Source organism: Odocoileus virginianus, chromosome 27, assembly GCF_023699985.2.
Source record: "Odocoileus virginianus isolate 20LAN1187 ecotype Illinois chromosome 27, Ovbor_1.2, whole genome shotgun sequence".
NCBI classification, from domain to species: domain Eukaryota; kingdom Metazoa; phylum Chordata; class Mammalia; order Artiodactyla; family Cervidae; genus Odocoileus; species Odocoileus virginianus.
Genome location: NC_069700.1, coordinates 17,674,062 through 17,699,135, shown reverse-complemented (window position 1 = coordinate 17,699,135; position 25,074 = coordinate 17,674,062). Strand labels below are relative to the sequence as shown.

Below are 25,074 nucleotides of genomic sequence, written 5' to 3'. Positions count from 1 at the left end.
TCCTTTCTATTAACAGACGTTTACAAACACACGTGGCTAATATGTAGCAAATTAGAACTTTTGCGGTCAGGATTAGTGTTGCTCAAAATTAGCTTCTCAAAATTAGCTTCTTTGGTATTAGTGGTTGGGGCATAGACATAATTTTTCCTCACACCACAATGGTAAGAAACCTTTACCCTAATGGTTGTATATTACCTTTCTCACTACTTGACCTACCCATTTTAATACAGTCTGGAGAGTTACAGATCCTTTGAGACAACGTGGGTGGCTCTTAAAAGAGCCTTGAATTATTTGCGTTGTTTCAAGTGACGAAATTTACTTGGAGCTGGTGTACTTGGTGACGGCCTTGGTGCCCTCGGACACCGCGTGTTTGGCCAGCTCCCCGGGCAGCAGCAGGCGCACGGCCGTCTGGATCTCCCTGGATGTGATGGTCGAGCGTTTGTTATAATGGGCCAGGCGCGACGCCTCGCCCGCGATGCGCTCGAAGATGTCGTTGACGAAGGAGTTCATGATGCCCATGGCCTTGGACGAGATGCCGGTGTCCGGGTGGACCTGCTTCAGCACCTTGTACACGTACACGGAGTAGCTCTCCTTGCGGCTGCGCTTGCGCTTCTTGCCGTCCTTCTTCTGCGCCTTGGTCACCGCCTTCTTGGAGCCCTTCTTCGGGGCAGGAGCGGACTTGGCTGGCTCAGGCATCGCAAAACGCACACAGGACCAGGAGGCGAACACAAAATACACCCACAAGCAAACGATCTTAGTATTTGTTTGGCCTGTATGCAAATGAGGGATGGCATAATTACAATTTATGATTGGTCTTTTCATCTCATCCTAACCTGTGATAGGCTCTTTATTGCAAACTCTTATTGGTTCTTCCCTTAGTTCACCGTTACATAATTTGACCTTTTCACCACAAAGTCCCTATGTAAATTAGCAGCGGTGTTGTTTCAGATCTGGCTTTTGATTGGCTTAAGTTTGTGTTTGGCCAATCGCATAGGCTGTTTTACCAAACCTCCGGAGAGTATAATTACCTAGCTTCTTGTGGCTCAAGAATCCATTTTTCTGGGTCTCAGCTTGTTTGTGGTGTCTCATTATGTCTGGTCGTGGAAAACAGGGTGGCAAAGCACGCGCTAAGGCGAAAACCCGCTCCTCACGGGCCGGGCTTCAGTTCCCCGTGGGCCGAGTGCATCGGCTGCTCCGCAAGGGGAACTATGCTGAGCGGGTTGGGGCCGGGGCCCCGGTGTACCTGGCGGCGGTGCTGGAGTACCTGACGGCCGAGATCCTGGAGCTGGCGGGTAACGCGGCCCGGGATAACAAGAAGACCCGCATCATCCCGCGCCATCTGCAGTTGGCCATCCGCAACGACGAGGAGCTCAACAAGCTGCTGGGCAAAGTCACCATCGCTCAGGGCGGTGTCCTGCCCAACATCCAGGCGGTGCTGCTGCCTAAGAAAACCGAGAGCCACCACAAGGCTAAGGGCAAGTGAACCTACTTAGATCTCAGTTGTGTGTCGCTACAACCTTTTACCCAAAGGCTCTTTTAAGAGCCATCCACATTCTCACATTGAAAAAGAGCTCGTAAACAGTATTCCCGTCTTCGCGTTATAATACTTAGATTAAAGCTATTGGATAGAACCTACGGCATTTTTACCCGAAGTTATCTTTTCTCCTTGACGGGACTGCTCCAAATGTGATTCAGGGAAGTGAATTTATACAGGAAAGTGGGTAGTTTCAAGAGCAAGGGTAACGTTCACAAAAGCTAGAGTGGCTGTTTCTCTAGAGAAAAAGGATACATTTGTATAGTGCCAAAAAATGCGGGTAGTGGTCTGGTATGTCGGGCTACGTCTTTTGAAACAGCAAAACGAAAGGAACGCTGGGATCAGCGCGGGCTTTTCAAATGAATTGCTGTTCACTGGTGCCGAATGGAAACCTGGCGACAGTTAGGGCGAAGTAGAAAATGGTTGCTTTTATTGCTTTGACTCTTCTTTCCCTTGAGATAGAGTAGGAAGAATTTTTTTTTTTTTTTAAGCAAGAAATTTTATACGGTCTCCGTTCAGTTCAGTCGCACAGTCTTTCCCACTCTGCGATCCCATGAACGGCAGCACCCCAGGCCTTGTCTATCACCAACTCCCGGAGCCTACCCAAATTCGTGTCCATTGAGTCGGTGATGTCACCCAACTATCTCATCCTCTGTCGTCCCTTTCTCCTCCTACCCTCAGTCTTTTCCAGTATTAGGGTCTTTAGAGTCAGCTCTTCGCATCAGGTGGCCAAACTATTGGGAGTTTCAGCTTCAGCATCAGTCCTTCCAATGAACACCCAGGACTGATCTTTAGGATGGACTGGTGGGATCTTCAACACCACAGTTCAAAAGCATCAATTCTTCGGCGCTCAGCTTTCTTTATAGTCCAACTCACGTCCATACATGACTACTGGAAAACATACAGTCTAGGAATGGGAAATAGGGCCGTCGGTAAGGATGCAAGTTTGTGCTCTTTTTCACTTCAGGGAAATTTCAAAATTAGCAACGCTGGTTAAGTTAGGCCCGGGTGGTTGTCTCCGGTGGTCCTTGAACTTATTCTACCGATACTTTCTGGAATGAAATATGCTCACAAAAGGTGTTTTTTCGGAGAAGTAAACACCAAGTGCATAATACATTTTAACCATAAAGTAATCAAAGTGCGGTTAAGCAAGAAAGAAAACCATCTGTCAGAGTGGGCTCTAAGAATAGAGCCTAAAATGGAGGCTACTAGTATTTGCTATAACAAACTGAAGCATAAATCCCATTTGGCCACCGCGGGAAAGTAAATGATTTTTCTTTTTCTTTGTATTTTTGTTTACCACTCATCTGTGGCCTGTCGCTTTCCCTGTGATTTACTAGTGGAGCTAGGAAGTGACTGTCCAGGGCAATCTAAATTCAGAACTGAAAAATTAACCATTGAGAAGAAAAGAGAATACAAGTAAAAGTGTTTCTAAAGCTTGATGCTCGGAATTTCAGCCCCATTACATAGATCTGAATCAAAACAGGCATCTTTCACGATGTTCAAGTAGTTCCTTATTTACAGTTTGAGAAGCCCTGAATTTAGAACTAGAATACTAGCTCCTTTGGATAGCAGGCTTCAACAAAAAGGAGGATCGAAAAGTGAACGAATTCATCCAATCAGAATCTTTAGAAATTGACCAATCACTTCAGTGACTGTTCAGCCAATGGAGTTGTTTCGCGGGAGTTTTGAACTAGAGTAAGACCAATCAGACTGTTTCTGAGTATATATAAACCCAATCTTTGTAGATACTTGGCTAGTCTTTTTCGCTGTGTATCGCTATGGCTCGTACTAAGCAGACAGCCCGCAAGTCCACCGGCGGCAAGGCGCCGCGCAAGCAGCTCGCCACTAAGGCGGCCCGCAAGAGCGCGCCGGCCACCGGCGGCGTGAAGAAGCCGCACCGCTACCGGCCCGGCACGGTAGCTCTGCGCGAGATCCGCCGCTACCAGAAGTCCACCGAGCTGCTCATTCGCAAGCTGCCATTCCAGCGGCTGGTGCGTGAGATCGCGCAGGACTTCAAGACCGACCTGCGTTTCCAGAGCTCGGCCGTGATGGCGCTGCAGGAGGCGTGCGAGGCCTACCTGGTGGGGCTTTTTGAGGACACCAACCTCTGTGCCATCCACGCCAAGCGCGTCACCATCATGCCCAAGGACATCCAGCTCGCCCGCCGCATCCGCGGGGAGAGGGCATAAAGCTTCCACAACTTCCTCACTCCAACGATAAAGGCTCTTCTAAGAGCCACCCACAATTTCTTTAAAACAGCTGTCATTTTAAAATCAGTGTCTTGAGTGTTTTGGTTCGGGATGCAGGTAGATTTAAAGTTGGACATGTTTAAATCTTATTTCTAAAGGGTGTCTTCAAAGACAGAAAAGGATCTAGTCGGTTGCAGCTTTAAACCCTCCCTTTGGCTGGGTTTGTGGTACTGTCGATTGGTAGTGTGCCAAGTTTTCTCGAAGGTAGTAAGTTGGTTTCTGCCTCAGAAAGTGAATATAAGTACCTTATTTTTGCGTGGTGTTAGTGTCAGGTTGGGTTACTTGAGCACATAGAAAACAAGGCTGAATTTGGGTGGAGGTGATTGTGGGTTTCCTGTTTATCCTTTTTAGAGCTATATTTACATATTTGAATATTGACAATTGAGAAACTAGAGCATTTGCTTTTGCTGCCTGTTTCTGAAACCTCAATTTGCTCAGTTCCAATCACATCCAGGTTCAAAGTGAGACAGTTTTGACTTCCCTATAAAAGGTCGTTTTACACAGAGAGCAGTGAGGGCATTGTTTGTTGACAGCGACTTATATAAAAAAATATCAATCAGTATTTCTGATAAGCTTATTGGCGGCAGTAGTCAAGGCAGAGCCATGCTGACTTCTACAATTTCACCACTCATAAAGTGTCTGCGACTAGCAGCATGAACATCATTTGGAAATTTACTGAAAATGGTAGGTTTTTGGACCCCACTCACGTCTACCGAGTCACAGTCTACATTGTACGAAGATTTATGAATGCTAGTTTCAGAAGTCTATTTGTCAGTCATGTTTAAAAAAATAAATTATACCTGGAGTGGGGTGAGGGATGGTAGTTTTGGTCTCTTCAAGAAAAGCATACTGTGAACTCTTACCAGGAGTAAGCATTTGCAAGGTACATTTATTTATATAAATTGAAATTTCTCTCAATGGCACATAACACCTAAGGGTCTATATTGAGAATGTGAGTCTATACAGAGAAATGGGCTTTCCTTGTGGCTCAGCTGGTAAAGAATCTGCCCACGTTGTGGGAGACCTGGGTTTGATCCCTGGGTTGGGAAGATCCCCTGGAGTAGAGAAAGGCTCCCCACTCCAGCATTCTGGCCTGGAGAATTCCATGGACTGTAGTCCATGGAGTCGCAGGATCGGACAAGACCAAGCAACTTTCACAGCCAGCAGCATATTGAGAAATGGAGCTGCCTTCAGCAGTTGACATTACCAGGTTTTCAGGGATATTACAAGGAGTATTACCCTGGATCTGTGTTGTGTGCTGTGCTTAGCTGCTAGTCCTGTCTTTGTCTTCACATTGGGTCTTTCCTGTACAGATCAGCACAACGTCCTATTTGGGCTTTCCGATGGTCTTTTAAAGACTTCTCCATAGTCTTTTAAAAATTTGTCAATTTATCTCCCCTTGCCCATATAATTTCATTCTCAATTTTTTTATTATGCAACATTTGAGAATATATGGAAGTAGAGATAAAAGTTTACCCATCTTTAACATCACCAACACTGGGCAAATATGTTTTATCTATTCCCCTTCTACCTTGATTGTTGCCTTGAAGACTGTTGAGGAAATTATATCATTTCCTCTGTTAGCATTTTAATATACATCTACCATTTTAAAACCTAATTATGATGTCATGATAACTCTCTCAACAAACAACATCTATGATTGATATATGTTTAATTCATTCCACATATATTTATTGAGTTTATAACAGTACCAGATGCTGTTCTGTGCATTGGGAATATACTCAGATGAGAACCAAACAGACAAAATTCTGTGCTCTTATGGGATTTATATTTGACTCTGGGATAAACAATAAATCAGATAAACAAATATCATATGTAATATCTTAGATGGTGAGAATGAGTGCAATAAAGCAAGAATAAGGATTTTTATGGAGAGTTGAAATTTAGATAAGGTGACCAATGAAGATGGCACTAAGAAGCTAGTTATCTCAGCAAAGCGCTGAAAGGTGAAGAAGCAAGCTGGGGAAAAAGGAGGAAATGCTGAAGAGCTAGGGTGGCTGTGTGGAAAGGGCTGGGCACTGCAGGAGGTGACTAAAAAGGAGAGAAATGAAAGGAAGCATGATCCTGTAGGGGCTTGTATACGACTGTAAAGAATTTAGCATTTGCTCTGAGTGAAGTGGAAGAACTTGAGAGAAGCTGAACACAGGAGTTTTTGTGTCCTTTTCTCTCATTTAATCAGGTTCTGCTTTATTCTTACTGCATGTGTGCCCAGTCAGTCCTGTTTAGCTCTTTTGCGATCCCATGGACTGTGGCCTGCCAGGCTCCTCTGTCTATGGGATTCTCCAGGCAAGAATACTGGAGTGGTTCTTCGTTGGCTCAACTGTGCTCCAGCACAAAAATCAAAGCCCAGTTTTCTTCATTTTGTGCTATTCAGACCTTGAAAATAGAGGCTGATCTGGGAGATTTATAGTTAGGGAGAAAAGAGAAAATTATTCATAAAATATAAACCTTTGGAGTTAAAGTTGATTCATAGCATAATACTTCAATTTACTAGTTTTATAACCACAGGCACATTGTTTGCTCTCAGGTACCAAACTGGATTTATTTGGGTTGTGAATTCAAATGTCTTTCAGAACCAGGCAAAGAGTTTCTGTATAAGGGAAAATGGTGAGCTCTCCAGCTTTATTTCCCTGGGTCCTTCAGTCAGTAGCAGATCTGGCTGAATCCAAGCTGTGCTCCATATAGCACTCTTGATTGTTATGTCAATTGCAGAAAAGAGATGCTAACAATAATGGCCTTTGGAGCTGTCCAGCTGGTAAAAGATTCATGACTTTATAAAGTCAAAGTCTAACTGAGTTTCTGCATGGATTATTTAATTTAATCCTCACAATAACTCTGTGGGTTGGGGATGCCATTGTTAGCTCAAATACTATGTTGAAGAAAGAGCATAGTGAGGGGGAATACCTTCTATAGTGGTTCATTTTATTAAATCTGTCATGGATTTTATCTTTGGGGCTAGAGAATGGAGGGCATTTTGTGTTACATGCATATTTTCCTTTTACCTCATCCATCCATTCATGAAAACCTTTTTGAGTGATTACTATGTGCTCAACAATGTTCTAGGTGCTGGAAAGAACAGTGCATAACATGGCAGAGATCCTTCTGTGTGGAGCTCACCGACAGAAAATGAACAAAGATCAACACAATATTCTGGCAGGTCAAGAGGATTAAGAAAACATAAAGAGTCCAAGGGGATTAAGGACTGTCATAGAGTGGGAGATGGGTAGTGGACAGTTGCCATTTTAAATAGGCTAAGTGGGGAAGCCTTCACAACTGAGATGAGACATGAAAGCCAGTGGTATGAAATCTGGAAGGGAGTGGGATCTTCATACTTCTGTAGAAAGATCATTCCTCACAAAGGAAACAATGACTGTGAAGGTCCCATGTTGGGAGCATTACTTGGAATGATGGCCACAGGTCTGTAAGCCAACTAGATAGAACCAACTTTCTCTTCTCTCACAAACTGGAGTTTCTGGATAGCTCATCAGTGAGTTTACACATTTTCCCCCAAAAAAATCTTACTCCAGTTTCCTGAATACATTAAATTCAGATGTTGTGGAATCTGGAATCATCAAACACACACTTCGGAGGACACTCAAGCCAGTGGAGCACAGTTTATTATGCCAGCGGGTCCACGGGGAATCAGTTCCCAGCAAGGACCCTGATGTTTCTGAGAGGTCTAGTTTTATGCCCCCCACTATGTGAATGGTTACATGTTAGCAACCTCTCTCTTGTATATGATTGAGTTTTACAAGTAGGTGCTAGGAGAACAAACAATTAAGGTTAAAGCAGGGGAACAATGGATTATACATCAGGGGGCATGTCTCTATGGTTAATCTAACAGGGACAGCCTGACCTCAACTACAATCTCCATTTGTCATCTGTAGGGAGGGAAGTCTCCAGAAGACCTGGTTTTCACTAGCAATGGTTTTCTCACTCTTGGGCAGAGTTCAGGCCCAGTTCATATCCAGTCTTTAAGACAGATGACAGGCTTCAAAATGGAATCTCTCCTGCTTTCCTCACACTGGCCCCAACACAGAAAATAAACTGAGGCCAGAGCAGAAACAGATGAGTACTAACCCCAGGGAGACGACTGCCAGCCAGTTCAAGAATACCAGTCATTAGGAGCAGTATTAATTCTGTGATAATTTATTTAAAATGAAAAGTAAAATTAAAAAAAGGAATTTAACCTAAATGAATCTTAGTTGCAGCACATGGGATTTTTTTTTTTTTTTAAGTTTCAGCATGAGAGATTTTTATTATCAGCAGAAATATCTAGTTCCTCAGCCAGAGATGGAACCTGAGCCCCCTGCATTGGGAGCATGGAGTCTTAGCCACTAGACAACCAGGGAAGTCCCAAAAGTAAGATATTTTGAGGTTCCAAATAATCACTACCATCGTTTTACTTTTCAGCAAAAAGAGAATTCAAATGTAATATTTCTAAAAAGGCTTTATACACTGTGATAAGTACATTTTTTAAGATTATATTAGATAATTACTAATGAGTCTCCAAATATAAATAAAACTGTTCATCTTTTGGCTGATGGCTAATAGAACTTCATATGAAAACCTTCAAAATGGTGGTGAATTGATGGCCAAACCCATGATTTTTTGAAATAAAACAAAATTAAATTTTATTTATTTATGATAAAAATGATGCATGTTATCAAGTGCTGATCTAAGCTATAACTGAACCTTGGCATTGAGCCAAGAGATCACATATCTTTTGAACCCTTCCTATTGGGAAAGATTGCAGTTCAAATGCAGAGACTTTCACTAGGGTGTGTAGGCTGTTAATTACTCTCATGTTTTAGAAGTAGTGTTCAAGGAAGGACAGGAAACTGGTGTTGTTCAGGTTTTGCCAAATAACTATGAAATTGTCTTGGAAGAAAATTTCCTCTATCCTTTGCCAACTAAAGAATGTTGCTAGCCATCTGGTTCTACAAGGTTTGAGATCCAGCAACAAGTGACTGAACTTCTTTTTAGAAAATAGAGATTATCATGCTGGAGGGTATATTAAGGTAAATTTCCAAACTTTGTGGATGAAGAATGTCACTTGCTGTTTCAGTAAACAAAGGATGTGGCAGCCATCTAGCCTTAAGCCTCTGATGCTGCCACCCCATCCCCACAACTGTGCACCGAGTGGATTCAGGATGAAGAAAAATTGGATACTGGCCCTAAGTAGTTAACTTACATATTAAAGGAATGATTTCAATGAGCCCAGACTGTTGGATCTTCTCAGACATAGAAAAGTATGCAAAATTCACTAGATTGAAATGTCTGTTTTCTTTAATTAACAGTAATTTTTGGATGTTTCAAGTACCTGCTTCCCTCTTCCCATCTCCAACTCCTATATATCCTGGTTCTCCCTTACGTCTTCAGAATAGTCCCTAAGAGCTTTCCGAGAGGCTGTCTCATGGGTTTCAGTCCTTGGTATACCTGCTGAATAAAACATAATTCTCAACTTTTGGTTTATTTCTTTATTTTTAACTGATAACCTTAAAGGCTTATTGCAAGTTTATTCTCTGCTTTTGTGAGATCCAAAAGGGTATTCTAGATCAGCGGGCAACTCTTTCTTCCAAGCAGTGATTCTGGAGCCCATGTGCCTTTTTTTTTTTCCTGGCCATGGGATTTTTAACTCCTTGACCAGGGATTTAACTCCTTGACCTGTGCCCCCTTCAGTGGAATCAACGGAACCTTAACCATTGGCCCGCCAGGGATGATGCCCCCACCCCCGTGTCCTTTTATCTTTGCATCTTAATTATCTTAAACACATTGCTTTCACATGTTAAAAATAGAATTCCACGGACTACATATTAAAAATGTTATTGGCTTTATTCAGTGACTCATGAATCTGGCAGCTGTCAATCTAGCAGACGGAAAGGAACTCCGAGGAGCTGTATGAAATGAAAGGTTTTTCTAGGCAGAAGGGAGCAGGAACAGGGAAATTCTACTAGGAAGAAAAGTGGGTTGATTATTGCAAGGATGCCATCCTTTAGTGTAGGGGACCCTAACCTCCAGAATCTAATGTTTGATGATCTGAGGTGGAATTAATGTAATAATAATAGAAATAAAGTGCGCACTAAATGTAATGTGCTTGAACTGTTTACAATAGCTAGGACGTGGTAGCTACCTAGATGTCCATCGGCAGACGAATGGATAAGAAAGCCGTGCTACATATACACAATGGTATACTACTCAGCTATTAACAATGCATTTGAATCGGTTCTAATGAGGTGGATGAAACTGGAGCCCATTATACAGAGTGAAGTAAGTCAGAAAGAAAAACACCAATACAGTATATTAACGCATATATACGGAATTTAGAAAGATGGTAACGATGACCCTACATGCGAGACAGCAAACGAGACACAGAGAACAGACTTTTGGACTCTGTGGGAAAAGGCGAGAGTGGCATGATTTGAGAGAATAGCACTGAAGCATATATATTACCATATGCGAAATAGATGGCCAGTCCAGGTTTGATGCATGAGACAGGGCGCTCAGGGCCAGTGCACTGGGAGGACCCTGAGGGCTGGGATGGGGAGGGAGGTGGGGGGGGGGGGGGTGGTCAGGATGGGGAAGACATGTATACCCCTGGATGATTCATGTCAATGTATGTATGGCAAAAACCACTACAGTATTGTAAAGTAGCCCCCAGTTAAAATAATTTTTTAAAAAAGAAAAAAATAAGCAACCCAAAGAAGTTGAGCACACAGCATCCAAAAAAAAGAAAAAAAAAAGTAATGGGCTTGAATTATCCGCAAACAATTCCCCCACCCAGTATGGGTCCCTGGCGCCAATCGATCCCTGGCGCCGAAAAGGGTGGAGACTGCTGCTTTAGGGGATGACAGGGGTCTGTTAGTCTGATTAACTGGTGATTACGCAATTTCTGGTTGAATGGTAAAGATTCCATTTCTAGGGAAGCCAAAGTTGTACTAAAGTCTTGGTCTGGTAACATGGGGGTTAGCGTTAGTTTGGGCCTGTTTCTAAAATACTTTTGCCCTGGGAAGAGATAGAACATGTAAAGCCTTTCTGGGAGGCTATTATGCCCCAGAGCCGGAAATGTAAATTGAATTACTAGAGGCCATATCTAACTACAAGGGAAACAGGCAAATAAAGTTGCTAATTGCTCAAAGAAAAGGTTAGTAGCTGTTGTGCTTCAACCTCCAAAGGTTTACAGTTTATACTAGTTAGAAATGGTCTGCACATCTGAATTGAAATAGCCCATTTCTTTTGAGCTTATCAAGTTACGCAGCTATGTGAATTACTAAAAGAAAACTTTCTTAAAGATTAAAACCAGAAATTCGTAACATAGCCAATTTTGAAGTTGCTTTTCCCCTAGAGGTTACAATAATATCCAGCATTAGAGCCCTTTGGGAAAATGTGAGTGGCTCTGAAAAGAGCCTTTGGGTTTGCCAGCTCCTAAAAACATTTACTTGGAGCTGGTGTACTTGGTGACGGCCTTGGTGCCCTCGGACACCGCGTGTTTGGCCAGCTCCCCGGGCAGCAGCAGGCGCACGGCCGTCTGGATCTCCCTGGATGTGATGGTCGAGCGCTTGTTGTAATGCGCCAGGCGCGACGCCTCGCCCGCGATGCGCTCGAAGATGTCGTTGACGAAGGAGTTCATGATGCCCATGGCCTTGGACGAGATGCCGGTGTCCGGGTGGACCTGCTTCAGCACCTTGTACACGTAGACGGAGTAGCTCTCCTTGCGGCTGCGCTTGCGCTTCTTGCCGTCCTTCTGCGCCTTGGTCACCGCCTTCTTAGACCCCTTCTTGGGAGCAGGAGCAGATTTAGCCGGTTCAGGCATGATGGAAGAAGATCAGACGAAGTTGACAAAGACAATCAAAAGAATGCGGCTTATACTGCCGGCCTATTTTTGTAGGGCCTCTATGCAAATAGGTCCTTAACTAATCGCAATAGCTGATTGGATCAATTTAGCCAGTGGAAATGGAGTATGCAAATAAGGTGATTTCGATTCTGTTTCTTGATTGGCTGTTTAAATGGAATGAACTCTGTATATCCTCCCCCACCAGCTAAGAAAAAAGTTTCCGTTTTCAAAACAGTGCAAACGATTAATGTTTTGTATATAAATATCTACTTGTGAGCCTTGTTTCTTCCTCGATGTGGACCTAAAGAGACAAAAGCTCAATATAAATTTATGATTCTAGTTTTGGGCCAAAATTAAGTTACCGAGTTAGTAATTGTAGGAGAGCATAAAATTTTCCTAAATACTGAAACGTTTTATAAATTAAGTCATTGGCATTTCCAGTTTGACTTGATCAAACATTTAAGATTTACCAAGATCCAGCATCGTCACATTTCAACAGCGGTAGTATTTTCATGTTTCCTAGGAACAGTGTCTGGAAGTGATGGCAATGTTTGTTGAAGGGCTTGAAATTCTGTAATACGATACTTTCATTGCAAAAATAAAACATTTATTCAAAATTAGAACCTTTGATAAATGACGAAGCTGGACTAGTTCAATAACATTCAAAAAAAGTTTTTGAAAGGGCTCAGATCTGTTGAACTTTCTTTTTTGTCTCCTCCCAAACTTAATTTTGAGCAAGGGGATTAAAACCAATTAAGGTAAATATAAGGCATATAAAATACAGGATGACTACATGGAGAATTTATAGAGAAAATTCAGGACATACTTCAAAAGATCAAGGGTTCCAAAGTGAGAACTGGTAGCCAATCACAAGGCTTATCCAGTTGCTTCTTTCACCGCGCGAAATTTGAAGATTCGGACCAATCAGGATGACTTCGCCTTTATAAATAAGAGCAAGAAGAGCAGGGTTTGCGTTACAACAGTGTTTCCAATCCCTCGCGATGGCTCGCACTAAGCAGACGGCTCGCAAGTCCACCGGCGGCAAAGCGCCGCGCAAGCAGCTCGCCACCAAGGCGGCTCGTAAGAGCGCCCCGGCTACCGGCGGCGTGAAGAAGCCGCACCGCTACCGGCCCGGCACGGTAGCTCTGCGCGAGATCCGCCGCTACCAGAAGTCCACCGAGCTGCTGATTCGCAAGCTGCCGTTCCAGCGGCTGGTGCGCGAGATCGCGCAGGACTTCAAGACCGACCTGCGCTTCCAGAGCTCGGCTGTGATGGCGCTGCAGGAGGCGTGCGAGGCCTATCTGGTGGGACTCTTCGAGGACACTAACCTGTGTGCCATCCACGCCAAGCGCGTCACCATCATGCCCAAGGACATTCAGCTTGCCCGCCGCATCCGCGGGGAGAGGGCATAAATTGCCACCAAGTGCCAGTATCAAACCCAAAGGCTCTTTTCAGAGCCACCTACTACTTCACTTGGAAGAACTGTATCACAAAGGTAATATCCTAAGAAACCTCTAACAAAACAAGGTCGGTGAGGGGCATAACTCCACGTGCTCCATGTATCAATCCTATGAAAGGACAGTTGGCCTGCATCCTCATCCATGTAAGAACCGGGGATTGACACCTGAAATTAACGTTGCAATCCGTAAAGTTAAGAAACAGCGAAAACAGTGATGCGATCCTCTTAAACTCTGAAAAATGATAGTAATCCTCCTCCATAAGCAGCAAATAGTGTGAAGATATTTTTATACCAGTATAATAGGATGCATTATGAAAAGTAAATGCTAAGACACTTAATCCTCTATATACTAAAGATATATACAACCTGCTTTGGTTACTTCTGGGGTCTTATTTATAACTAAGTGACTTACCTGTGTAAACCCCCCCCCCCCCCAGCTCAGTCTGTCATCTCAGTTTAATTGTATTTTTCACTTCCTGTCATGTTGGACTCAGCAATCCCATCAAGTGCAGCACTCCAGGCTTCCCTATCCTTCACTATCTCCCAGAGTTTGCTGAAACTCGTCCATTGAGTCAGTGATGCCACCCAACCATCTCATCCTCTGTTGTCCTGTTCTCCTCCTGCCTTCAATCTCCCCAGCATCAGGGTCTTTTCCAGTGAGTCAGTTCTTCACATCAGGTGGCCAAAGTATTGGAGCTTCAGCTTCAGCAACAGTCCTTCCAGTGAATTTTCAACACTGATTTTCTTTAGGATTGACTGGTTAATCTTGCTGTTGAAGGGACTCTTGAGTCTTCTCCAGCACCACAGTACAACAGCATTGACTTAGGTGCTCAGCCTTCTTTATGGTCCAATTCTTATATCTGTATGTGACTGCTGGTAAAACCATAGCTTTGACTGTACGAACCTTTGTCAGCAAAGTGATGTCTGCTTCCGAATAAGTTGTTTAGGTTTGTCATAGATTTTCTTCCAAGGAGTAAGCATTTTATAGTTTCATGGCTGCAATCAGTGCTGGCAGTGATTTTCCAGCCCAAGAAAATAAATTCTGTCGTTGTTTCCCCATCTATTTCCTTTGAAGTGCTCAGACTGGATGCCATGATCTTAGCTTTTTGAATGTTGACTTTGAAATCTACTTCACTTTCCTCTTTCACCCTCATCAAGAGGCTCTTTGGTTCCTCTTCACTTTCTGCCATTACAGTGGTATCATTTGCATATCTTAGGTTGATTTTTCTCCCAGCAATCTTGATTCCAGCTTGTGCTTCATTCAGCCTGGCATTTCACATGATGTACTCTGCACAAAAGTTAAATAAGCAGGGTGACAATATACAGCCTTGACATACTCCTTTCCCAATTTTGAACCAGTCTGTTGTTCAGGTCCAGTTCTAACTGTTGCTTCTTGTCCTGCATACAGGTTTCTCAGGAGACAGGTACGGTGGTCTGGTATTGCCATGTCTTTAAGAATTTTCCACAGTTTGTTGTAATTGACAAAAGGGGTTTACTGAAATCAATGAAGCAGAAGTAGGTATTTTCTTTGGGATTTTTCTTCTTTTTCTGTGATCCAATGGATGTTGGCAATTTGATCTCTGGTTCCTCTGCCTTTTCTAAATCCAGCTTGTACATCTGGAAGTTCTTGGTTCACATAAAAGAAGCCTAGCTTGAAGGATTTTTAGCGTTAACTTGCTAGCTTGGCAATGAGCAAAATTGCATGGTAGTTTGAACATTCTTTGGCATTGCCTTTCTTTGGTATTGAAATGAAAACAGACTTTTTCCAGTCCTGTAACCACTGCTTAATTTTCCAAATTTGCTGGCATATTGAGGGCAGCACGTTAACAGCATCATCTTGTAGGATTTTAAATAGCTCAGCTGGAAATCTACCACCTTCACTAGCTTTGTTTGTAGTAATTGAATTATTAGATCAGGCAAATAGTTGAAATTTTCCTGTCCCTGAGACAGGAAGTCCAGGGATGATGTAGTATATGATGAAAAGCACTGGTCCTTGAGTAGCCGGAAAGTGGCATGCACACACACTGCTATTCAAGGACCCATGCTGAGTACTACTGGAGACTAGTTTGCTGCTAATCCATTTGTTTTTGTGCTGCACAATACATCATTTGGTAAATGTAGTCATCCTTTCTGTACTAAAAATAGATATCTGGTATCCAAAACATTGGTTCCGTGGGACTTCCAGAATTCAGTTTCCAGCAGCACCCCCAGCTGAGTGCACAGCGGTGCTGTTAGTGATGCAGATGGGGAGAGCATAAGTTCACCAAATCTGGGGCCCGGACTAATAAGTATGTTCAGCACACCAGGAATTTAGAGCTTGTTGCAGGAAGTTACTGAAAACTCAGATTGTGCATAATGTGTCTGCACTCTGCATGAAAAGCATGATGTAGTCACTAAAGCAGAGTTTGCAGTCATTGCTTATTATTAATCCTCAGAAAAAGAGCCGATGAGACAACAGCGCCGAACTTTCTTCCGACAAAGGCAGAATCCTAGGATAAACCCTGGAGCAGTGCAAGATTTGTGGATTCTGTCAGGTTTTATAGACATTAGCAATGGGAACTCCCAGCCTTATTGCTGGGTTTACTCCTAGCCTGGGGAGATTAAGCAACACTGGAACCTCTTGAGGCCCTAAGCAAATAGTTCTGCATAGCATTGAAAGTATTAGTCTCCTGGAGGAACCAAGAATCTGGACACCAACAGTTTAATTATTAAACATTACAGACTGTTGTGGAGCAAGTCCTCAGCTATGGAAACCAGAAGTCAGATTTCAGAAACAGCTGGAATAGCTCTGTGCAATGTTTTTGAATCTTGAAACAAACTTTCAAGAGATAATGACAATGCTGTGTGATTTCTGTGTGCTGACTGAAAGGCCTATTAGCCTCCCGTTCATCATAGCAGCATTTCTGCCATTTAAAAAAAAAAAATGTAATTTTCAGGTGGCATGCAGGATATACTAAAAGCAAACCAAATGGGGTGGGGGTGGCTGGGGAGAAAGAAAACTGTTCATAACAGCTTCATTTATAAATTAGAAACAAGTTCGTATCTTTCAACTGGTCATTGGTTATATTATTTCTCAGACACCCATACAATGGCATCCTACTCAGCAATAAAATGAGAAGCTATTGATATTAATACATGCAACTGTCTACATGGATAATGCTTAGTAAAAAAGCCAATCTTAAAAAGTTATATATTGTATTATTCCATTTATATAAGATTCTCAAAGTGATGATACTGAGATGAATAACAGATTAGTGATTGCCCCAAGACAGGGAAGAAGATGTGGGTGGATGTAAGTATAAAACACTAACATTGAAGAGTTCCTTGGTAATAATAGAATAATTTTGTGTCAAAGTTGAGGTGATAGTTACATGAACCAATGCATGGTTTAAAATGGCATGAGACTACACACACACACACACACACACACACACACACACACACACAGAGGCAATATGAAAATCTGTGAGAGCTGAATAAGGCTTGTATGCTAATTAACAGTACTTTGCCAGTGTCAGTTACCGGCTTTGATATTATGATATAGTTATATAAGATGTCACCATTAGGGGAAAATTGGCTAGAGGAACTCTAGATACTATTGTAGCAACTTTTTGTGAATTTTGTTATTTCAAAACATATTTTATTTGACAACGTAAAACAAGCTGTGATAATTCTTTAGGAGTTGCTACTGTGTGTGTATTTCTGTGAATTTCAAGGCTTGTTTAACAAATTAATGTTCTTTTTTGGATATGTTTGTTTTGTTTTTCTTAAACAGCAATGTTTTCCTTTCTTCTGCCTGTTTTAGTGATGATATGTCCACTGAATTGAAATTTGGCTCATTTATGTTGGTGTGTGATTTTTTTTTAGCTATTGGTGCTGCTACCTCAAAATAAATTGTTCTGAAATATGACATTCATAATCTCAAATTTTCTGATGGAGCACTTGGCTGAGCTAATCTATACTCTTTAGGGCAGTGTGCTTGGTATATCATAAGTGTGAATTTTAAAAAAGCTATTTTGAACATTCTATTTATTTTAAGGGCATCATTTAAATCAGTGATTTATGTGCTCAGCAAAAAGAAAAAAAATTTTTTTTTAAATAATATAAAAACCTAGGAAAGATCACATTTTTATTTCTGGCACTTGTGTAAATTTCTTTGCCCACCACTGGAGTTTATGATATCTTTGCTTGAATTCCATGCACCAGCTACAGGAAAGGACAATCACCCTTCCACTCTCTGTCCTCTACACAAGAAGAGGTTATTAGCCCCTGACAATTTGCATTCTTTTCCTTTGCAATCCTTCACTGGTTAAATGTGTATGCTTAATTTGTATAAATTAAAGCACACTGTACAAACTAGTATTATATTAGAAAGTTTTGAAATCTTTCAATGTGTGTTAGCTATTATACTTTGTTTTCAGTAAGATTCCAGGAACTTATTGTTCGCCAACTAGATGCTATTTTGTTTACAATAACTGTTATTAATAGCATTTATCCTATTTTACGAAAAAAGCTGCTAAGATTCAGATATATTAATGGAGTGTCTGCGTGGTCAGTCTTGTCGGACTGTTTGCCCCTTTATAGACTGTAGGTCGCCAGGCTCCTCTGTCCATGGGATTTCCCAGGCAAGAATACTGGAATGGGTTGTCATTTCCTTCTCCAGGGGATCTCTCCGACCGACCCAACCCTCGTTTCCCGCACTGCAGACGGATTCTTTACCTCTGAGCCATTTTCTAAATAGCAGTAAATCTCCCTAGCCTGTTTCCCTTTAAATTTTAGAAGGGGCGGGGACTCGGTGCAGTTTCCCGCCTTTCTGATCATCCAGTTTTCACAAAGGTCCGCACTATCGCTACATAATAGACTGCAGGGCCTTGTATTAGGCACATTCGGCATTGGTGCTCAGTATTTAGATAACATGTCTGGACGTGGTAAAGGCGGAAAGGGCCTTGGAAAGGGGGGCGCTAAGCGTCACCGCAAGGTTTTGCGCGACAATATCCAGGGCATCACAAAGCCGGCCATTCGCCGCCTGGCCCGCCGTGGAGGAGTCAAGCGCATTTCTGGCCTTATCTACGAGGAGACCCGCGGGGTGCTGAAGGTGTTTCTGGAGAACGTGATCCGGGACGCGGTCACCTACACCGAGCACGCCAAGCGCAAGACTGTCACCGCCATGGACGTGGTCTACGCGCTCAAGCGTCAGGGCCGCACTCTCTACGGATTTGGTGGTTAAGTTTGCACTTTGTGAGGCTCTTGTAGTAAAGCTAAAGGCCCTTTTCAGGGCCACCTACTTTGTCTATGAAAGAGCTTGCATTTGGGTGTTCTGCAGGTTAGCCTGATACAGCACAGATGGTAAATTATACATAAATAATACTTTTGGCCTTTGGTGTTTGTAGTACTACTTTAATTCCTACTGTATTTTCTAGTTATTGTTCACCTAGGACCAATAGGTGTCTAGTGACTGAATAATGGTCCTCCAGCTGGTAAGTTAAGGTTCATGGGTTCTTTGAGTAGAAAAAATTGGGGGCTCTTTCAAACACCGTTAGATGGTAGCTGTTAAGTTATTTCTGTAATAAATTACACTGATGACAACAGTAAAGGAATTTTAGGGTAGGTAATGGTAGAAAAAGAAGGGTTAATTTCACAATGCAGATTTCTCTACTTAAAGTATATCTCTGTCATAATGCTATTTTTCTCTGGTACATTGGAGTTTGATTCTGTGCGTTTAGGACAAAAATGAAAGGTGCCTTTTTGCACCTGTTTTTCAAGTCCTTTTAGCTCAAATAAGTCATGCCAAAATGGCAATTTTATGGTGGCAGTTTCACCTTCAAGTGCACCACACAACTCTCTCAGAGGTCATTTTAGTTTTAGAATTTTGAATCAATGTTGCAAAAGGCACAGGGAAAGAGATGGGGTTGCACAGCATCCTCAGGATAAGACAAATAGGTGGGAGGTCCTGCTAGATGAATCTTGTCCTAGCACAATGTTCATACATCTTTTGCTCTCTGCCTCATTAGCCTTCCTGTGTGATGATGGGCTTCTGAGGATCAGAGTTAAGTTGAACAAGAGGACTGAGCAGGTCCCAGGTAGCTGGGTCTGATCATGTGGGTATTTTTGCTTGGTCTATAGTTGTCACTCACCAATGGGTTTTATCTGCATACCATGGGTTGGGGACAAGTGGTTGGCCAACTTAAGGTTTCTTAAATATGAGATACCTCATAGATGCTGAGTTCTTTATGTGCCTCATGAGTGTGTGGTGCCTGTTTTGTCCTTGAATCCCATCCTCTGTGTTTAGAACACATTTATCTCTGAGTCCAATATATACTTAGTATCCTTTGCAGAACTGCACACTCTTCAATAACATAGTGAATCTCCTGCCTCCTCTCCACTCGGCTCTTTCCTCGGCCTAACACTTGCTACTCCTTCTGGGCCCATGTCCCATATGACCTTCTTTCTCATACCCTCATTGCTACTTTGCCTGCAAATGGGCTCTAACAATAAAATCTCTCACCATCAGTGTCCCTGCTTGAGCATATTCAATGTTAGTTTTCTGAACACAGCGTTGGAAGAGGCAATCTGCTTTGAGAGTTCCTGCCTGTTCTTACTGGGTGTGTCAAGAATGCTACTCATCAGGGATGAGGGACCTTAAAGAATAGGGTAGTGGTTGCCCCCAGACAAACAGCAGGTTTGCTTGCCACACTCACTTTAAGCCACCAGACCCCCCAGCTGTCCTGTGGCTGTGATGCAAACACACTGTGCATGCAGCATCCACTTGGGCCCCTCCAGGTCGCCCCTGTGGGGTGAGCCAATGCAACCTGGTTGCTGCTGTGCTGTGAATAATAAAACCTCTGGTCTCTGAGCTAGGTGTTGTGTCTACTACCTGCAGTCATGAAAAAGTTACAAGTTATCTTATTATCTCCTAAGTAGGGTAAGATCTCAGACTCTTTACAATTTCTGACAAAAAGTGAAGAAGAAGAATAGGAAGGAGAAGAGGAAGAATGAAAGCAGGAGGAGGAGGTGGAGGAGGAAGGGAGTGGGGGTGGTGGCGGCAGTGGGGAGAGAGAGAGTCGAGCTCTCTGCTCCTCTTGGTGGCACAATCAGGCCTGGAATAAAAGTTAGGCTCTCTGGACTCGGAATCTCTCTTCCTATAGGGAATAATGAAATCTGCTGTGGGAGGAAGTGACCATAGATTGGGAATAATGCAGGTAGAGAGACCTCTCAGGCCACTATAGGGATTGGAAAGCTGTGTAGGAGGAGTGAAACTTTCTTCTACCCTTTTAGGGTTTCTAGCCAGGCTTGAGAATTTAGTTGACCTAAGAGATTAATAGCAGAAAAGAATGCAAATTTTATTTAATATTATTATATGTATATGGGAGTCTTCACAGGAAAATGATGATCTAAAAAGCAGTTAGGCCTAAGTGTTTAGTTTGTACAAAGAGTAGTAATTGTGAAATAGCAACTAACATACATGAGGAGACTAGGGAAGATAAGGATTATTTTAACAAGGTGTGTTTGTACAGATTTCTCTTATCCTGGACTCCCCATTTTTGGTGACAAGATTGTTTATTTTTTCCTGGTAAAGGGATGGCACCTTTCACATGGGATAATTATCTGCTTTGGGGAAGAAAAAGGGAAGTCAGTGCCCCATTCTTACATCAGTTGTTCTTCAAGTTCCTTGGCTGAAAATAGTTTTCATGCCATAGTGGCATATTTTGGAGTGCCATAGTCTCCGTTATAGTTGATATTCAATTATTTTTTGGGTGCCATGTGTCTTACCTTTTTTTTTTTTTTGCTGTCTTACCATTTATGGCACATTCTGGAAGAGATGGCTCAAGGAAGGTCTACAAGTTGATAATGGAGAGCAAGTTTGTTGTGTGGGACAAATCACAAACGAGGAATAGGAGCCGAAGAAGCAAACTGAGAAACATCACGGAGAACATAGGATCTTGGTGAGGAAGAAAGGTACAACAAAACACTGTGAGAAGGTTATGAAGTAATAAACAGTCTCATGTAGCAAGATTAGAAATGCAGTTTTAGATTCACCCATTCGAAGGTCTCTGAGAACTATTGGAAGGATATTTTCCCCCCATGAATAAGAGGGCCGGTTAGCTCAGTTGGTTAGAGCGTGGTGCTAATAACGCCAAGGTCGCGGGTTCGATCCCCGTACGGGCCACTCTCTCTTGTGCCTAGGAGGCCGACAACTCTTTTCTGTGGAAATTTGCTTCTTAACCTACACAGACCTGGGAGTAGAGTAGGGAGATCTACTCTTTGCTATCTCTCGGACCGTAGGACTCCAGGCTTCTCTGACCAGCACTGTGTCCGGGGGAATGCTGTTTAACTGCTCATCCTTTGGCGCCCCCTCCTCCCTTGGGCTTCCCACGTGGCTCAGTGGTAAAACTAACTGCCTGCTAAGGCCGGAGTTGCTGGCGACCCCATTTCGATCCTTGGGTCCGGAAGATCCCCCAGAGAACGAAATGGCAACTCCCTCCAGTATTCTTGCTTCTTGCCTGGAAAATCCCATGGGCTAGAGGAGCCACAATGAAAAGATATGCAGACAGTGACTCCAGGTTATCCAAAGCTAGGAGATTTCATAAATGGGAAGGATCTAGTAAGTGACACACACTGAAACATCCACAGGAAGGAGTTAGTATGAAGAGTAATTTTAAAAAATTTAAGCTGGGACATCACTATTGTTAAATAAGGATGACCAAGTAATTCGTTGTCCAACCAAATAAGTTACTGAGAGTGGAAGTAGGCTCCATTAATATCTATCTTAAGAAAACAGGCACAGAGTGAAACTGTCCCTGGATGTGTTCACCCACACCAGTGTTTCCACTGACACAAATACAAGTCCTCAGGGACTGAAAGAGTTAGAACGCAGGTGGTAGGGAGGTCTGAAGACAATCTCTTCTGCCTAGTGGGAAAATGGAGCGGTAAGGATACAGTCAGATGAGGTGGGAAGGCCATAGGTTGACCTAACGCAGGAATTTAAGGCACATTATCAATATTTTGGAAATAAAGTATTAAGATGACTGATGACCTCTTAAGTCATGTTACATTTCTAACGGGTCCTTCAAGACTGCATTGGGTAAGGCTAAATTTTAATTGATCCTCCCACCCGGGTTTATTAGCTATGGATCCATCTGTCTACGGCTATCTGTAAGGTTCCTGAGATCAGTCCTGGGTGTTCACTGGAAGGACTGATGCTGAAGCTGAAGCTCCAATACTTCATGCCACCTCATGCGAAAAGTTGACTCATTGTAAAAGACCCTGATGCTGGGAGGGATTGGAGGCAGGAGAAGGGGACAACAGAGGATGAGATGGCTGGATGGCATCACCAACTCGATGGGCATGAGTTTGAGGAAACTCCGGGAGTTTGTGATGGACAGGGAGGCCTCGCGTGCTGCGATTCACGGGGTTGCAGAGTCGGACACGACTGAGCGACTGAACTGAACAGAACTGAACGTTTCCTGTAGGAGGTAGGCCGCCTCAGGTGCCCTCTACAGGACACCAAGAGCTGGGTCCGTGGAACATTCTAGCAAAGTTAATTTTAACATTTGTGGAATGAGATTAATTCAAACACATCGAAATTAGAAAACTAACTTCTAACTACAATCCACTTCTAACTACAATCCACTCGGATTGAAGGAAACACAAAAACCCAGCAGCCGCACTGCCCGAGGTTTTCTTCGGCCTTGTTCTATTAACATGTCTGAGAGCCGCCATCTTGAGACATCAAACTTGGGGGGGGGGGGGGGGGGGGGGGAGAAACGACGACTAGCTTTCAGTCAAACCGCACATCTTTTGCCCCTGGACACCAAGCATAATACCTCTGGCTTATTCACTTGTATGCAACAGCCCTTCTCATGACCACGTGGGTGGCCCTGAAAAGGGCCGTTTGTGACAAGCAGAAGCTGCGTAAGTAACTGCAAAGCAGGTTAGCCGCCGAAGCCGTAGAGGGTGCGGCCCTGGCGCTTGAGCGCGTAGACCACGTCCATGGCGGTGACAGTCTTGCGCTTGGCGTGCTCGGTGTAGGTGACCGCGTCGCGGATCACGTTCTCCAGAAACACCTTCAGCACGCCGCGGGTCTCCTCGTAGATGAGACCAGAGATGCGCTTCACACCACCGCGACGAGCCAGGCGGCGAATGGCCGGCTTAGTAATGCCCTGGATGTTGTCCCGCAGAACCTTCCGGTGGCGCTTAGCGCCTCCTTTTCCGAGCCCCTTTCCTCCTTTGCCTCTACCCGACATAGTGAAAAGCAGTTACTGTCTTTTGCCAATACTCGAGCGCCAGATGCAGCCCTCTATATAGCAGTTTTGCGGACCTTTTAGGAAACTGAAACAGCGAGGGCGGGAACTAGACTTCTGCCCCCGCCTCTTCCCTACCTTACTGGGTGTTTGCTACTGCCAAGAAGAAAAGGGGGCGTGGAAATACTGTTGGGTGTCTGACCCTCCTGTTTCCTGGTTGGGGTCCAGAGTCGCTGGTTTTGTGGTCTCTAGACATGTCCCTGTGGTTTTTCTCAATTAATATTGTACAAGTTTCCTCACCATTTTTATTATTTAATAGAAGGAGGCTGTTCTGCCATATCTGTCTATAAAAGGGAGAGAAAGCAGAATAAAACTAATTGTAAATGTAAATGGGAAGATACTTTAAAAAATGTATTTCTTAAAAACGTAGCAATACTTATCAAATTTGGCTGATCGTCAACATTTCCGTTTGCTAAAGGTTTAGATATACATCGTTTCAACATTCCTGATAAAGCGGGAGCTTTAGGAAGGGGAGAAAAGTTAGTTGAATTTCTACTCTATGCTGGAAAAGCACTATTTACATTGTGAACATGAAGAATCCGAGGCTTGAAGACCTAATTCTGTTCTAATAAGTAGCATTGTTGGGGTTAGAACTGATGCTTTCTGATTTTGGGGTCTAATATTCTTGCCATCTACCACGAATCTATGTCAGTGAAGTATTGCCGATACAGCATGATGAATTGTGGTGGTGGGTTAGTGACTAAGTTATGTCCAACTCTTTCGATCCCATGGATTGTAGCCCTCCAGGCTCCTCTCCATGGGATTTCCCTGGCACGAATACTGCAGTGGGTTGCCACAGAATAGGAATTTGGAAATTAACCGAATTTTTAAAATTATTGACCGAAATGCTGTTCATGGTAAAAGGATAACTGAAGTTCTACACACCAGTGATAGGTATTGATAAGTTTACTAGGCAGATGCTAATATTTACTCACATTCCACAAATTCACATTGAATGCCTTTCATGTAACTACAGAGGTCGAGGTTGTTAAGAAAAAAGTCCTTTCTTTGCTGGTGTTTACCATATAGGCAGTTAGAGGATTATTATTTCCTGAGTTACAAACTTTTGAGATTTATTTCAGGTGTGCTTACCTGTGGATTTAGACAATTTGTTCTCCCACACTCTCCTTTTTGAGAAAGGCACTAAACAAGAATCATTGATTATCCATTCAACAATTCAGGGTCTATTATATCCTAAATGCCCATGTACAAACAGTGCATAGTCACAGGAGACACAGATTTGATCTTGAGTCAGGAAGATCTGTTGGAGTAGGAAATGGCAACCCACTGCAGTATTCTTACCTTTGGGAAATCTCAAAGACAGAGGACCCTGGCCGGCTGCAGTCCATGATGTCACAAAGAGTCAGACATGAACGGTCGAGTAGGCCGGCTCAGAAGCTTAGACTTAGAGAATTTCAGGACCAACCCCAAGTCTACTGAAGTGATACAGCATTTTAAACAATATCTCTAAGTGGGTCGTTTGCTCAAACCACTTGGCCGGTTTGAGAGAGTTGTTTTAGAGCTGTGGTTTCCCACATTAGCCACTAGCCACATGTGCTCATTTAAATTTAAATTAGTGACAATGAAATCAAATTAAAGAAATAATTTCTTCAGTCACTAACTACTGTTTAATAGGTGCTCAATAGCCACAGGTAAGTGTAGTGGTTATGCAG

The 25,074-nt window shown here is 43.1% G+C and overlaps 7 protein-coding genes and 1 non-coding gene across 8 annotated transcripts; 5 read left to right on the top strand and 3 right to left on the bottom strand.

Moving 5' to 3' along the window:
* Positions 1-261: 261 nt before the first annotated feature.
* On the bottom strand, positions 262-716 carry LOC110143294 (histone H2B type 1-C/E/F/G/I). Its single transcript, XM_020902920.2, has one exon. It carries the CDS (start codon positions 694-696, stop codon positions 316-318), a length of 381 nt encoding a protein of 126 aa, XP_020758579.1. The 5' UTR covers positions 697-716; the 3' UTR covers positions 262-315.
* Positions 717-1,037: 321 nt separating this feature from the next.
* On the top strand, positions 1,038-1,550 carry LOC110143292 (histone H2A type 1). The gene has a single exon (XM_020902919.2). It carries the CDS (start codon positions 1,091-1,093, stop codon positions 1,481-1,483), a length of 393 nt encoding a protein of 130 aa, XP_020758578.1. The 5' UTR covers positions 1,038-1,090; the 3' UTR covers positions 1,484-1,550.
* Positions 1,551-2,818: 1,268 nt separating this feature from the next.
* Positions 2,819-3,810, top strand: H3C8 (H3 clustered histone 8). Its single transcript, XM_070456270.1, has one exon. The coding sequence runs from the start codon at positions 3,316-3,318 to the stop codon at positions 3,724-3,726; it is 411 nt and encodes a 136-aa protein (XP_070312371.1). The 5' UTR covers positions 2,819-3,315; the 3' UTR covers positions 3,727-3,810.
* Positions 3,811-11,194: 7,384 nt separating this feature from the next.
* On the bottom strand, positions 11,195-11,647 carry LOC110132950 (histone H2B type 1-C/E/F/G/I). Its single transcript, XM_020886597.2, has one exon. It carries the CDS (start codon positions 11,618-11,620, stop codon positions 11,243-11,245), a length of 378 nt encoding a protein of 125 aa, XP_020742256.2. The 5' UTR covers positions 11,621-11,647; the 3' UTR covers positions 11,195-11,242.
* A 959-nt stretch (positions 11,648-12,606) lies between these two features.
* On the top strand, positions 12,607-13,105 carry LOC139031533 (histone H3.1). Its single transcript, XM_070456931.1, has one exon. The coding sequence runs from the start codon at positions 12,643-12,645 to the stop codon at positions 13,051-13,053; it is 411 nt and encodes a 136-aa protein (XP_070313032.1). The 5' UTR covers positions 12,607-12,642; the 3' UTR covers positions 13,054-13,105.
* Positions 13,106-17,988: 4,883 nt separating this feature from the next.
* LOC110132952 (histone H4) lies at positions 17,989-18,384 on the top strand. The gene has a single exon (XM_020886599.2). The coding sequence runs from the start codon at positions 18,016-18,018 to the stop codon at positions 18,325-18,327; it is 312 nt and encodes a 103-aa protein (XP_020742258.1). The 5' UTR covers positions 17,989-18,015; the 3' UTR covers positions 18,328-18,384.
* A 2,809-nt stretch (positions 18,385-21,193) lies between these two features.
* Positions 21,194-21,267, top strand: TRNAI-AAU (transfer RNA isoleucine (anticodon AAU)). The gene has a single exon. It is a non-coding gene; the product is annotated as a tRNA-Ile (tRNA).
* Positions 21,268-22,969: 1,702 nt separating this feature from the next.
* On the bottom strand, positions 22,970-23,383 carry LOC110132955 (histone H4). The gene has a single exon (XM_020886604.2). The coding sequence runs from the start codon at positions 23,342-23,344 to the stop codon at positions 23,033-23,035; it is 312 nt and encodes a 103-aa protein (XP_020742263.2). The 5' UTR covers positions 23,345-23,383; the 3' UTR covers positions 22,970-23,032.
* Between the last annotated feature and the right edge of the window lie 1,691 nt (positions 23,384-25,074).